A 15,081-nucleotide genomic window follows, 5' to 3' on the forward strand; every position below is an offset into this window, starting at 1 on the left:
TGGCCCCGCCGCCTGCAGTACCCGCTTCTCGCCGGCAGGATGCGTCCTGAGGGCAGCAGGGACGGCTTCCCAGACCATTTTCCCAGAGAAAGCACAAACGAAAACAGCAGAAATTTGCACCCCGCGCCGCCTCAGGGAGGAAGGGTCTGCCTTGAGCAACGTGCCGCTCACGGCTGGGAAGCTGAGCGGCGGCAAGCTGTAACAGTACATTTTTTATCGGGACAAAAAAGGCAGGGAGATAATAACAACGAACCCAACGCAGGCAACGGGATGCTCTGAGCCCAACGACCACAACTCCCGGCTTGCTGGGCGAATGGTGCTCCTGGCGGCTTGACACTGCAGACACCATGGAGCCAGCCCCAGGCTTCCCCACCTGCAGCCCAGCACCCGCAGACCTGTGCCTGCCACCCCATGCCACCCCCGCCTGGGCTTTCCTTGCCCCAGCCGGCAATCCCCCGGGACCCGGCCTCCACAACGCCATCGCCTGCCCTGGGGGTCCTGCCGGGAACCCCCAGCCCCCTCCCCACTTGCGCCTCTGCAAGCAGCCCCCACCCCACAGAGCAGTCTCCCCACCCCAGGGAGCAAAGACAGCAGCGAGCTGCCCTCCCCGTCCCACAATAGGCAGCTGCCCCCCCACCTGGCAGGGCTGGCCCCGCACTCCGGCCGACAGACACGGGGCCACCCCCCCTCCATACCCACCCCGCTACGGAACCTGCACCCACACACAGACGGCGAAAGCCACTTCCTGGGATGGCAACCACCAAAGGGGGCACGGGCCGGAAAGCAAACTTTATTAAACTGCTGTGCAGGACTCCGGGGAGGGGGGCTGCGGTGGGGCTCCCTGCCCGGTCGTTCTCCCCTTCCCCTGGCGGGCAAGGCAAAGAGCGGCGTCCGTCTGTCCGTCCCTGCGTGGGGAGCGGATGCTGGAAGTGGGCTTCTCACTGTCGCTGCTTTGGGTAGTTGCAGAGTAATTGCCTGAAGTAACTAGGCAAATTAAACTCATATTCACCTTTTAAAGAAAGCGTACAGCATCGAAGCTTTCAGGGTGGAGGGCAGCTGCGCTACCTAAGCGTTCCCTAGGCCTCCAACTTTACGTGCTATCGCACTAGGGGAACTCGGTGTGCTGACTCCAAGGAAGGGGAGGGAGCGTAAAGCGGAGTGGAAACACCACGGATAGGCTCTGCAACGAGATGGGGATCCGATGCTCTCGTGCACACTGAGACCCACTGATAAGCTGAGACACACTGATAAGCTGCACCTTTGCTACCCTGAGCCAACGACCTGTCATGTTTTTAACAAAACACTGTACTCTAGGGAACTTTTGCTCATTCTAGTATCGTCATAATACCAAAACACACCTCCATCCCAAAAGGTCCGTGCCTCCAAGGGACGACCACCCCTCACTGAGGGCGTGCTATGAATTTCTCAGACCCCTTACCTTTAAACAAAAGCAAGAAAACTTTTCACCAATCATAACCAAGGTATGCCTGACGAGAGTCACTCAAGCCCCACCTAAAGGAGAGAAAATAATGTAAACTGTCTGAAGTGAAAGGGGATGTTAGGGAAGATACCATCACGAAGGATACCTTTCTGACTTCTGGGATCAGTCGACGGGCTGAGCCTCTCTTCCCCCTGCCACCCTCCGCACTGGGACTCTGTGGGGTAACATTTGAACACTGCCCTTCATTGCATTGTTCCCAGCCGTGACAGTTCTCATTGAACGTGACTAGACCAAGGGCGTGCTACATTATTTAGGTGAATCCGTGACCATGATAGGTCAGTACCCTGAATCCGACCACAACTGTAACAGTTACTCAGCTATGCCCCTTAACGTGACAGTATTTCATAGGGAAAAACATTAAGCCTAAGATTTCCCATGCCTAAGGCCCTAGGGGTCAGGCAGAGAAGGAACCCGAGACTCTTAGCTATGCAACTCCTGAGAATCGCAGCTTACAGTTAGTCACTCACTGTCTTCCGGTCTCACAGAATGAGGCAGAGGTATAATTAATTCCTTCTCCATCTCTCTGGAAAGAGCTTTTCTCCTATCTGTGACAAAGGAAAAAAAAAAAGTTGCGATCATGGGAGTCATTACACAAAGCCACAATCTGTGAATTCACTACTACAGTTAAGATCATTTTTAGTCAAAAAACACCTCGGCAGCAATGTTACCACTGCAAACAGCGCGGCAAGAAAAATTCCACTCAAGGTAAAGGAAAGGGCGAGCTAAAAGGACGAATGACGTGACCAAAGGCAACTGCAACAACCATCTGGTAGATGGTTGTCCACAGCCCTTGGATTTCATGGTTGTCTTTCCTGACAAATGAATCCTGGAAGAACAGAAAAGATACACAAGGTGTCCTTTGTGGAGCCTTTGGGGAGACTACTGAAAGGAAAACCAAACCAAAAAACTAGGGACAGCAAGCGGCGTGTACGTTGGTTCTGTTAACAGAGTGACACTAACATACTAGAAATTTCCACGTTCTTTGCCCTCTGCCTTAAAAAAGTCACCCAATTCTGTCAGTGTTCACCGTCGCCTTTTTTTTTTTTTTTTTTAAATTTTCACGTGGACATCCGAGGAAAACATTTTGAGTCCCTGTCATCAAGGGAGAGGAGGAGAAAAAAAAAAGAGAGGGATGAGGGGGGAAGAAGCACAGCCATTCCTTGCCTCGGTAACACGAGCAAAAAGCTCAGGCGCTCGGCAACAATGCGCTTTGAAAGACAAAACACAGAAGAAACAGCACGTTATTTAATCTCAGCTGTAGAGTCACGTGTATTTGTACCTGCTCATTTATTCATCTGCCAGTTTATTTTGCTACAGACGCTACAGAACGTAGAGACTGCGAGGTTACTACAACCTTTTGTAACCGATGCAATCTTTGGTAGGAATAGCTATCTAAAAGAGCCAACAAAATCCCCTTCGTCGACAGCCATCTGAACAGCCTGGTTCGATACGCTCACAGAGAGACCCATGAAAAATCCACCCTTTCTTTCAGAAAAGTAAATAAATACATACATACATACGAGACGGTAAGGAAGAAAAGCTGAACACACGGGATGCAGTCCTTTGCCAAGGGGCAGATCCAACATCAGCACAAGGAGCTTTGGGGCATGTGAGTGATCATCTACACCAGCCATCGGGACAAGCCAAACGCACGCACACGAGCCTCGATTAAAAAACAAACAAACAAACAAAAAAACCCAACACGTTAAGTTCCTTTATAGCTTATGGAAGTACCAACCTACAGCTTAGATGCAGTTGGATTGCATCAGCTTAGGGACTGCCTCCTTCAAAACGCACAGGGCGGTGGGAAAACCAGTCTCGAAAACCTGTTGCCTAACAGGAGACTGTTGCCTGCTCCTCCACAGGTTACATTCTTCCAAGCATCGTCCTGTTCCTGGATTTTACCAGCCACAACAGGATGGTCCCACTGGCATGAGTCAGGGACGCTTCGCACGGGGTTTATTTGACGCTGAAGTAAGTCTTCTGTGGGTATAAGTAACGCAGCACGAGATGGAAAGTAAGCTAAGGTACCGTCTGCGGCACAACGCTTGTGCGATATTGGACCTGAGGGGACCAGTCAAAGCCTGCAATAATCGCTGAGCGGGTGGGTAAGTAGGGAGCCCTACGGGAAACAGAGCTTGTGTTCTGCAAAGCTCTTTTCCCGTCAAGAAGAGGACCTTTTCTATTCAGCGTCTTTACCGAACTTTAGGCTACTTCCTATTCGCTTTGGCAAGTTAGCCTCCATAGAAGCCAAGAGATTTTAAACTGCCAAGCACCATTTATAGTTCCTGTCCTCCGATGACAGGGAATTTCAATCGGGGCGCTAGTTAATAGGAAAGTCTGGCTCTGTTTCACGCAAATCAAGTACCTAACCACAGACAGGAGTCTGCAGAAAGAACGCTTTAAAAGATGAATTTAAAGAGAGGGATGATACTCACTTTTCCAACATTTCTGCAATGACTGTGGCAAAAAAGGCTGAACCAGGGACGTCTCTATCATCCCCTCTAGGATTTAGCAGCTCCATACAGTTATGGGTCAAATACCACAGCTTCAACGCAAGGCAGACCTCGAAGGTCACGCTTCTGTCTGCGTACCGAGTTCTGCTGGAAAGCCCCCAGCCGCTCAATTCCCAAGCAACTTTGCCACGGCCAGCGCTTACCTGGAGTTTTGCTTTCTCTCGCTGCTCAGTACGGGCTCAAGGCCTCTTTTGTTGCACACAGTTCAAGCAAAACTCTCGGGACATAACCAACAGACAGACAGACAGGCAGAAATCACCTCTCACGTCTGTCTTGACCGACCACAACCAGCGTTCTGGAAAGCCCCCGCAAGCACTAGTTTATTTCTAGGACAACTCTGAAAGCTGAGGCGGGACAAAGGTTAGCCTCTTGTACCACAGACTGAGCAACAAAGAGACAGAGCTCAACAGGCCAATTCGTTCTAGGTCTAAGAAGCTACTACAGCTTGGCAGGCACTACGTGGCTTTCCTTTGCGCTTCCCACGCCGAGCAGTTCGCGCTTCTGCAAATTTGATTAAGCCTTTGAGCCTGGGCTGCAGGAAGTTTATGAGCACGCCTCGGTTTCACCCAAAGGTTGCTGCGACTTACCCGGACAGCTGGGACAGACGGGCTGCTCTTTCTCCTGGGAAACCTGCGACTGCAGCACGCCAGCTGCAGCTTTCCTCCCTTCAGCTGCCGCGCCACCTTCGCTCGGCGACAAACCCCGCGGGGGTCCCAGCGGCGGGGAGCTGCTTCTGCCCTGGTGAGCCGCAGGGAAAGGAGAGAGCCGGCCGTCAGCGCGCGGGGGGAGGAAAACCTCCGAGGCGCAGCCCGACGATCGAGCGCAGCGAGGACCCGCGCCCGGCCGCCGCAGCCCCCACCCCTCCCGGCCCGACGCTCCGGGGAAGCGCCCCCGAAGGCTCTCGCTCGCCTCACCGCCGGCAGCCGCGCTCGCAGCCAGCGGCAACCTGCGCCTCCCGGCGCGCACGGCCCGGCCCCGGCCCCGGCTCGGGGAAAGACCGGCCGCGCGCCACAGAACTACAGCTCCCAGCATGCCGCTGGACGGAGCAGCCCATCCGCCCCAGAGGGGAGTCGGCCAAGCGCACGCAACCGCCCCCCCCCGCGCCGCTTCGCCCCCCTCTCCCCCAGCCCTCCGAAGCCCCGCGCAGTGCAGACCCCGCCGCACGCCCGGTCCGCTCCGCTCCGCTCCGGCGCCGCCCCCGCCCCGCACAAGGGCCGTTTCCGCAGAAGCCGCCGACCGCGTGGCGCCCCAACCGCCCGCCGCCTCGCCCCCTCCCGGCCCGGCCCGGCCCGGGGCGGCGCCGACCACCAACCTCGTTGCGGCACCGCGCCGCGGCGGCCCGACCCGAGCTGAGCCCGGCGCGGCCCGGCCCGACAGCTTCCGCCCATAGTGCCGGCAAGCCCTGCACGGCACCTCCGCCCTGGGTTCCTCCGAGCCAATCACGGAGCGTTTCCGCCCTGAGTTAAGGCTAGCCGTGACGCCGCTTCCGCCCTGGGTTCCCAGCCAATCATGAACCGTATCCGCCCTCAATGACGGCTCGCCAGAACACCACATCCGCCCTCACGGTCCAGCCAATCACGGAGCCGTTTTGGCCCTCAGGGAAGGCACGCCCTGACGTCACTTCCGCCCTCGGTTCCCTCGCAGGTAACGGGTCTCAAGGCAGTTTGTTCCCTTTAAACAATAACAGAGGGCGGCTGTGCTTCAGAACGATTGCATTTCTTGAAATCTATAGGAAGCAGTCCGTGAAATATGATCTCGGAACCTCGCCTTTTAAGCATTAGAGGCAAACCTGCTATTTGTATGTGCTCCTTAGAAGCTAAACTGTCAGTCTGCAATTGTTTTACCTTTACTGCAACTCAGGACCGCACTCGGAGCGCTGACTCAATGCCGTGTGTGCTGTCTCCAGCTAGCTGTCAGGTGCACGCTGCTCCACTGAGAAGTCAAATTTCCTCTGAAATTGCTTACCCAAACCAGTATGGGACGCAATAGGAAACTAGGGAGGAAGCAACCTCTCCTCTGCACTCAGAGTCCGTCCTGCCGTCAGCTACAGCATGGGACAGAAACCGTATTATTCAGATGCGGAGGTATCAAAGATGATCCTCTGAAGTCGCACCGGAGAACTTGAGGCTGGGGGCTGGCAGGAAAAAAAGTAACTAACAAGACAAGCCATCCTAAGTCTGTAAAAAAAAAAAATAGAAAAAAAGGAAAAAATAGAAAAAGGTCGGAGGGTGGGGGTGGGAAGGCAGTAAGAATCAGCCTGATAAAAGGTTTACAAATGAGATGAAGAAGAAGAGGAGAAGGGGAGAGATTGTCTGTGCAAGGCAAGAGACCCAGGAGGCAAAGGCTGAAGTCTAGGCAGGCAGACTAGAATGTGACGAGGAAACATGCTGGCTTTCTATGAAGAACAGAGCTAGCAGCAAGGAAGTAATAATGCCAGACGAGGGAGACTAGTGCCTTTTCCTTTCACGTGAACATACTCCCTTCACTAGAGCCTACTCCCCTTCAGTATGAAACGAGGACCAACGCTCACAAAATTCAGTTATAAAATAGGAAGCTGCCCTTTGGCAGTCTCTTTCTAAGTGCCCATACCCATCACTTGCTCCTCAAACACTTGCTCATATGTTAGAGAAATGCTCAATCAGTCTTGCTAAAAATACTAGCAGTGAGAGCCTAGACTCATCGCTCCACAAGCGAGTGAAAGCAATCCTTCTGCCTCGGTGCAAACATGCAGTATCAGTATGGGACAGACCACTCACAGCCTAGAGCTTCTACTTTCTGTGCTAATTTTTTTTAGCATATATTCTTAACAGTTGCGATTTGCTATTAGCAATCTATATCAAACATTTGATGTTTAATGGTAGCCTGCAACTCAGCTGCGTTCGGCATGGACAGGAAAGTGCTCATTGGTAGGAACCTCATAAATTGCAAGTTAAGCAGGGAACCTACGTTATAAGACACGTGCAGAAACCGCAGCACCTGAACGTAAGCTAACTCCTTCTCTACGCTGGGTATCAAAAACCAACCCTGAATAACTCTCGACATTGCAGAAGCAAGTCCCAAGAATGTGCCCGTAGAGGAAAAAAAATTGGGATGGCAACAGAATTCATTTCAGAAGAGTCTTTTGAGGCAAGACTTCTTGCAGCCTTCCAGTAACTCACCAACAGAAATACGCTTTTGTTATCAAAGACCTCTCTGCATTACAGTTTGTGACGTGCCAGTTTCACACATTTTCTAACCCAAGACCAGCTTCTCGATGCACCCCTCGAACGCAAGAGAACGGATTTAGTCTATGCTGCCTGAACTGTACTTTCCTCGGTCAGAAGGTAACATGGTTCGTTCCGGAAAGCATCATTTTTCAGTAACAACCTTCCCCACAGGGGCCAAACATTACGTTAACCAGCCCAGGAGATACTCATGCTATTTCATACATGACGATAACAGGGCAGATACTTGCTATATTCAATTCCTAAAGCGAGCCTCCTTTGGCAAAAGAAAACGCTATTTATTTATTTATTTAGATTTTTATTTTTTTTTTTAAACAATGCCGTGGGTTGCTGTTTTCAAAGGCCTCTCTGTCTTCTCTGATGAAGACATCTCTCATGTAATTATGGAAGCTGCAGCTGTTTCCACTGACAAGCTCTCAAAGTCCTGGGCTCACTAACCTGTGACAGCCGTAATATCCAATTGCAGGTGACGGAATATTCTAGTTCTGCTCATTTCCTTTGAGGCCCAGAAAAGCTCATGACAACAGGAGTACCATGAAAGGACCCATAATATTACCTTTATTTTCAGCTTCTTCTAAGTCCTTCTCGTTTGCCAAGAGAATTTCTTCTCTCTGATCAGGTAACAAGTCAGCAAGACAACAATCAATCTCCGCTCTCTGAAAGAGAAAAGTTTCTCAACTGCATCCTTATATGAAGTCCGTGGTGTTTGACATCTGGCTCACTTCAGCTCATTTCTACTGACACATCTTCTCACTGTCTTGACTCCCTGGATGCTTGGAGCCAGCTGATTTTTTCCAGGACCCATTTGTGTTATAAACCTGTATTTTAAGACTTGCCACGTGTTCCCAACCTTAAAGAGTGAGCACATACTGTTCTCTCACCTGCTCAGGCTGCAGAGCTGCCAGGGTCCTGCCACCAGCTCGAGACCTTTCACCCTGCTGCTCTGCTGGAGGGCCTGCCAAAACAAACAAACAAACAAACAAAACACAACCACAAGACACGCAGACAAAGGTTACAGCCCATGTGGGAGGAAACGAACGCTAACCTTTCATCTTCCAACTCTTTACTCAAAGCAGGAAAACAGGTACGGTCCTAATAGACATATCAAAGAAATTCACTGTATGCCAGAACAGGAAAATCTGTATCAGATACCAAAATGCTGCCACGGTCCCCGAGCACAGCCCTTTTCAAGGCATCACGGAGATTCAGCAAGATCATCCAGGTCATAGGGGACAAACAAGCTCGTATCAAAGCTGCACACAGCTTGTATCAAAAAGACTTGACAAAGAGCAAAAGAATACAAGGACGGCTAAATCTCAGGGCGTAGGAGAAAACTGAAAACAGGGAGGCATCCTTTGAAAAAGTTTAATTAGACAACTAACGAAAAGAGAAAAGATTGCAAAACAACACGGGAATGTACAAACAGCGCTGGAAGCCAAAAGCGGCCTGAGTAACAGCTTGCAGAATAGCTGCTCTCTCCACGCCTCTCCCTGTGCACACTGAAGGGTTCCTACGGAAGAAAGGTTTTCTTCTTGGCGTGGATATCAAAGAACCTGTCTCAAACTGAAACGATACAGAACAAGTTTTGAAACAGAAGCAGAAGTAACAAGTCAAAAGGCTCACGCAGCATTTCACTAAGGAGTTCTCAAGTAGCTCACGGATAAGCTACGTTTTCATTTTTAACTCTCTTGAAATTGTCTGTAGGACAGATGACTTGAAATGTGACTAATAGGCCCGGACTTCTATTTCAGAAGCGTCCTACAGAAATTGCCAGAGCAGGAATTCCCACGTTAAGGAAAATAACAGGAGGTAAGAAAAGAACTAGCGGACACTTGATTAAGAAGACTTAATTAAGGAGCGTTAAAACAGCTTTTTAAAGCGAGGTCATACTTTATAAAGTAGAGCGTATTTTCGTGTTCTTCGAAAAAAAGTGACACACGCGAGGAGATAAGAGTTCATTTTAAAAAGGTACCTGAGTATTTCAAGCGTGTTTTGGAAGACAGAAGACAAAAGAAAGAATGGGAGTAACCACGTTCCATGGTAGAGGAAGGGTCGCAGTAAGATTTCACCTTTACTTTTGCTGTTCACCATATTTGTAATCGTCTGAGACGTGGGGTTACAAGATGAAAAGCTTTATAGCTGATACAAATTTATTGCAGTAGGACAAAGTGAAAAGCGCTGATATCGCACTTTTTCCCAGAAAGGAACTTCTCGGAAAAGGAGCTAAGTTTCCTGGTGGACGCCAACTTGAACACGAAACAGCAATGTGCCTTTGCTGCAAAAGCAGCTGAGGGTATCCTGGGTGGCATTAGGCAAAGTATTGCCAGCAGGTCAAGAAAGGCGATCCTCCGCCTCTGCTCAGGAACGGTGAGGCCGCACCTGGAGTGCTGGGCCTGGGCCTCCCAGTACAGGAGGGACCTGGACACACTGCAAAGAGTCCAACGGAGGGCCACGAGGACGGTAAGGGACTGAAGCACCTTTCCTATGAGGACAGGCTGGGAGAGCTGGGACCGTTCGGCCTGGAGAAGAGGAGGCTTGGAGGGGATCTCATCGATGTCTGTAAATACACGAAGGGAGGGTGGAAGGAAGACAAAGCCAGACTTTTCTAACTGGTACCCAAGGAACAAAAAAGGAGGCAACAGACACAGGCCGAAACATAGGATGTTCCCCTCCTGTGGTTTCCTGAACATCAGTAAATACTTTTTCGCTGTGAGGGTGACTGAGCACTAGCGTAGGCTGCCCAGGGAGGTCGTGGAGTCACGGTCTTTGTGAGGTTTCAAAACCTGTCTGGACGTGGTCCTGGAAAACCAGATCTGGGTGGCTCTGCTTGAGCAGGGGTGTTGGACCGGGTGACCTCTGGAGGTCCTTCCGACCTCAACCAGCCTGTGATTCCTTTGCAGCCGCTATGCAACCAAATAGCAAGCACAATTCAAAGCAGATAAACGTGAAGAAATGCAGAGGCAAAAGGGGAAATCAGGCCTCGGTACTGCACATAATCCTATGAAAACATCACCCCAATGCTCATCAGCGTCGAAGAGCAACTTACACGTTTAAGCTTTTGGAAAAGGCCTAGGAAAGGCAACAAGAAACATCACCAGTCTGATCAAAACTCAAAGTTAGCCTTGCTATCTCATAAACTGAAGGTTCATTTGCATCTTGGATGCTACACAGAATTTTATTTTTGCCTATCTTAAAAAGGTCACAGTAGAATAAAAACAGTTTCAGCCAAGAGAAACAGGGATCGCCAAACTTTTGGAACAGTTTCTGTAGAAAAGGACTAAGAAAAAACCTTTTTCATGTGACAAAGAGACGATGAGGGAAAAGACGATGTCTCATATCATAGAAGTTGAACAGAGATCGATCACCCGTGTTCTCTTTCCATACAGAAGGCGGGGGCATCAAAAGCTAGCAGGAAGCAAACTTCAACGCTCCTCCTGCCCACAAACACACACAAAATAAAGGAAGCAGTTCTCCACATAGTGCTAGCTCCAGAGTTTACGCACAATACCTAGTTAAGGCTCGTGACTGCTGTGACCCACGGATGCTAAGTGTTTACATGGGTTCAAAGGATATGGCCGATTTTTACAAGAAACACATTAAGCGTTTTTATACTCAAAGGCATTGGCTTGTCTTAAAGTGCAAGTCACAAGTATCGCTCTATACTCGTTCCATTCTGCTAAGACCACCGATCTTTGGTCTGACTTTCTGCGGCCCTTGTTACATTGTCACAGCAACACAGAGGCAGGAAAACATTCCTGCATACGGTAACAAAAGACCGAGTCATTAAAAGAACTTACGACAAAAACCCAAACTACACACTATCTTAGTTCAGCCGTACATTCTATATGCACGCTTTCACCCTGGAATCTTCAATAATAGATGATAACCTCTAAGACTAAAAGCAATACAAATTCTACCCAGTTCTTTGAATGCAAGTCTGATGCAGCAAGTCATCAGCTGGAAGGAACCCGAGCAGAGGATTCAAGATGTTCTATTCCAACATTAAAAGTTACCTTTCAAAAGCCGTTTGTCAAGCAGAGCGTAGTTTCCCATTTGTTGAACAGGCAGGCCTAGCCAAATTTCGACCCTAAACTTCCAGGAAATCTCTACAGCTCCCAATGTACATGTTACTTCCGTACTCACCTGCAGGTTTTACCTCTGAAAAAAAAGTTCCAACTTTCTTCCCTTCCACAACACCTGTGATGACACGACCCGAGATCTTTGGGTGGGTTCCACTTGCAATCACTGCAGAGGTGCCTCCTTGGAGGGCCCACAGAGCTGCTTTCACCTGCGATGAAGGATAGAGCCAGTTCCCGAAAATGCACTTGTTATTTGAATCCCCATGCTCAACACGAATTCTTGCTCCACTTTGATCACTTACGTTTCCCACCTGGGATTTGGTTCCAAACGTCACCGATTGTTGGTCTCCTGGGTAGGATATGTCAGTGAGCTTTGCATCATCGGATCCAGGAGGGCTGTCAAAGAGTCCTGAAATGAATAATAAAAAATTGTTAATGTTACATATCTTCTGTTCCAAAGCTCACCAGGGAAAAATAACTAAAGCCTTTGAGGCTAAAAACCTGTATTCCACTCTACAGGATTCAAAACTTCCACTGAACCCTCCTTTTGTGGAACTGAAAGGATGAAACACTAACATGCAGGCTCAAGATGCGTAACTTCACCGGAATTGTAGCTAGTGTGAGGAAACAGAATATCCACATGCTGAATAGTATCACGTACGCTGGGAAGTACCCACACTTCAGTGAGGTTAGAGAGAAAACCGGAAAGAAGTTTCCAGCTTTTATACGGTTCAGAATCAGGGCTGACACACAAGAGTGCACAACTGAACAAAGGACAGTCCTCTTCACCTAAAATCTCAGATGATATTCCCGAATGCTGTGTTGTACACTGATAAACCGGGCAACTTAGAAATATGTATAAAGGCTAACTATTGAGTTCTGCAAAGAAAGGACACAAGACTATAGACACACACTTATTCATTTTAAATAAATATTGTACTTTTATTTAACTATGTTCTGAGTTGAGCGATACTTCTGTTTACCTAACATGTAAACCCTAAACTCTACCGCCAAACTTCCCAGAAGTTCTATGCGAACAAACACGTCACAGATTAAAGCGCACAAGTGAAGAGTACCTGAACTCTTCCTTTACAGCTTGGGAAGGAAAGGACACTTCTTTCCATAAAGAAGATACCACAGCAAATGAATAAGCTGTGAGGAAATGGGAGCGGTGTTTTCGTTTGTTTTTTATTTTTATTTTTTTATAAGTTGTTTGGACTACCATTTTTGTTATTTTTTTTTCCTGAGGCAGTCATTTCAACTAGAATCAACCATGAAATCCATCTGAAACAGCTGGAAGAAATTGTGGTTATGAAAAGCCAACCTCCTCCTTCCTTCTCGGGGCCTACAATATGGACCAAAGTCCAGAAGCCACCGAAGGAAACACGTCTGGAGATGATAAAAAGAGTACGTGATTTTGTTGATGGCCTGGTGTGAAACTGTACCTACCACCTTCCTCTTTCCAGAAAAGTACCTTCAACATCAACAGGTGACAGACTTCACGGCAGCACAGCTCACAAGACTAGACCACTATCAGCCACACGTCTGGGAGACAGAAAAGCTAGCAAGCTCCAGGTATCTGGAAAGCAATATCCAGGACATGTAAAGTACCCATAAATCACTGAAAGACAGAATCCACTGCCGGAAGAAGCAAACGATTGTAGAATAGCGTTCGGCTTATATGCAGGGAAAGACTATGTATTTAGAATCAGGAGCGTTACTCATGACTATATACAATTCCGAGGAGCTAGCAGAAGTACCGTAGCGTCCACACAGGGCGTGCCTTCCAATCCTTTTACCGGCTTTGTTGCCCTCCTCTGTACGCTTTCAGGGATCTTAACGTTCTTTTTATATTGTAGAGCCCAGAATCGCACACAATATCGAAGGAGAGGCTTCGCCAACGCTAAATACAGTGGGAGAATCACCTCTTTTGACCAGCTGCCTACACTGTGTTTAATATATCCCAAAATGCTAGACGATAACCCGTGCTTCTGAATCCTCTAGCTATCTTCCCAGGGCCCTGAAATTTATTTTGATTGAACACAGACTTCTTGCTGCAAACTTGTTGGTACCCACGTGAAAGAGCAGGAGTAAGGAATAATCTGAAGTTTGAACTAAGCTCGTAAGCTCGCTAGCAATGTCCCTGATCCAAGCCCCAGGCAGGTAGAAAAGCTCTCGGTAAAGATGGTCTGGTCTGCAGATGGGAGCCTCTGTTCCCTTCAGAAGGCAGTCACCTGTGACTATAACCTGGCACTATTTCTTCACAACGCTGGCCTTGATCTCTCGATCACTCTACAATTCCACGAAAGGAATTGCCTCCCAAGTCGTTCTTGACTGACCGCAACTAGCGTTCCGGAAAGCCCTGCAAGCACTTGTTCATTACTTCTAGGATAATTCTTAAAGCTGAAGCGGGACAAAGTTTTGTCCACAAAGGCCTTCGGGGAGACTTCTGAAAGGAAAACCAGGCCAAACCAAAAAACTAGGAACAGCAAGCGGCGTGTACGTCGGTTTTGCTAACAGAGTAACACTAACGTACTAGGAATTTCCACGTTCTTTGCCCTCTACCTTGAAAGTGTCACCCAATTCTGTCAGTGTTCACCATCAGCTTCTTTTTTTTTTTTTTTTTTAAATTTTCACATGGACATCTGAGAAAAACATTTCGAGTCCCCGTCATCGAGGGAGGAGAGGAGAGGAAAAAAAAAGAAAAAGAGAGGGGGGTGGGGAAGAAGCACAGCCATTCCTTTCTTCAGTAATGTGAGCAAAAAGCTCAGGCGCTCGGCAACAACATAATCGTAGAATATCCTGAGTTGGAAGGGACCACCGAGGATCATCGTTAAGGACCACCGAGTCAAACAACGCGCTTTGAAAGACAAAACACAGAAGAACCTGCACGTTATTTAATCTCAGCTGTAGAGTCACGTGTATTTGTACCCGCTCATTCCTTCACCTGCCAGTTTATTGTGCTACAGACGCTACAGAACACACAAACTGCAAGGTTACTACTACCTTTTGTAACCGATGCGACCTTTGGTAGGGCTAGCCGTCTAAGAGAGCCACCAAAATCCCCTTCACGCCTGGATTTCACCCGGAGGTCGCTGCGACTTACCCGGACAGCTGGGACAGACGGGCTGCTCTTTCTCCTGGGAAACCTGCGACTGCAGCACGCCAGCTGCAGCTTTCCTCCCTTCAGCTGCCGCGCCACCTTCGCTCGGCGACAAACCCCGCGGGGGTCCCAGCGGCGGGGAGCTGCTTCTGCCCTGGTGAGCCGCAGGGAAAGGAGAGAGCCGGCCGTCAGCGCGCGGGGGGAGGAAAACCTCCGAGGCGCAGCCCGACGATCGAGCGCAGCGAGGACCCGCGCCCGGCCGCCGCAGCCCCCACCCCTCCCGGCCCGACGCTCCGGGGAAGCGCCCCCGAAGGCTCTCGCTCGCCTCACCGCCGGCAGCCGCGCTCGCAGCCAGCGGCAACCTGCGCCTCCCGGCGCGCACGGCCCGGCCCCGGCCGCGGCCCCGGCCCCGGCTCGGGGAAAGACCGGCCGCGCACCACAGAACTACAGCTCCCAGCATGCCGCGGGACGGAGCAGTCCATCCGCCCCAGAGGGGAGTCGGCCAAGCGCACGCAGCCGCCCCCCCCCGCGCCGCTTCGCCCCCCTCTCCCCCAGCCCTCCGAAGCCCCGCGCAGTGCAGACCCCGCCGCACGCCCGCTCCGCTCCGCTCCGGCGCCGCCCCCGCCCCGCACAAGGGCCGTTTCCGCAGAAGCCGCCG

At 50.0% G+C, this 15,081-nt stretch overlaps 1 protein-coding gene across 46 annotated transcripts; it reads right to left on the reverse strand.

The window, feature by feature from the left end:
* Window positions 1-770: 770 nt before the first annotated feature.
* LOC136790287 (delta-1-pyrroline-5-carboxylate synthase-like) lies at window positions 771-14,883 on the reverse strand. Of its 46 annotated transcripts, XM_066993250.1 has the most exons (10): window positions 14,427-14,883; window positions 11,623-11,729; window positions 11,385-11,529; window positions 8,123-8,196; window positions 5,330-7,897; window positions 3,022-4,755; window positions 1,969-2,046; window positions 1,587-1,655; window positions 1,439-1,512; window positions 771-1,180 (listed from the first exon to the last, which is right to left on the reverse strand). In XM_066993250.1, exons 1-5 carry the CDS (start codon window positions 14,881-14,883, stop codon window positions 7,757-7,759), a joined length of 924 nt encoding a protein of 307 aa, XP_066849351.1. In that variant the 3' UTR covers window positions 771-1,180; window positions 1,439-1,512; window positions 1,587-1,655; window positions 1,969-2,046; window positions 3,022-4,755; window positions 5,330-7,756. The 46 variants fall into 46 exon arrangements, 44 of the variants coding, with proteins under 44 accessions (XP_066849351.1, XP_066849327.1, XP_066849331.1 ...); XM_066993226.1 differs by having other exon boundaries at window positions 1,439-1,655; window positions 1,955-4,755; window positions 5,330-5,688; window positions 5,862-7,897; XM_066993230.1 differs by having other exon boundaries at window positions 1,439-1,655; window positions 1,955-3,164; window positions 4,605-4,755.
* Window positions 14,884-15,081: the final 198 nt, after the last annotated feature.

Source organism: Anser cygnoides, chromosome 3 (genome assembly GCF_040182565.1).
Source record: "Anser cygnoides isolate HZ-2024a breed goose chromosome 3, Taihu_goose_T2T_genome, whole genome shotgun sequence".
In the NCBI taxonomy this organism is placed as follows: domain Eukaryota; kingdom Metazoa; phylum Chordata; class Aves; order Anseriformes; family Anatidae; genus Anser; species Anser cygnoides.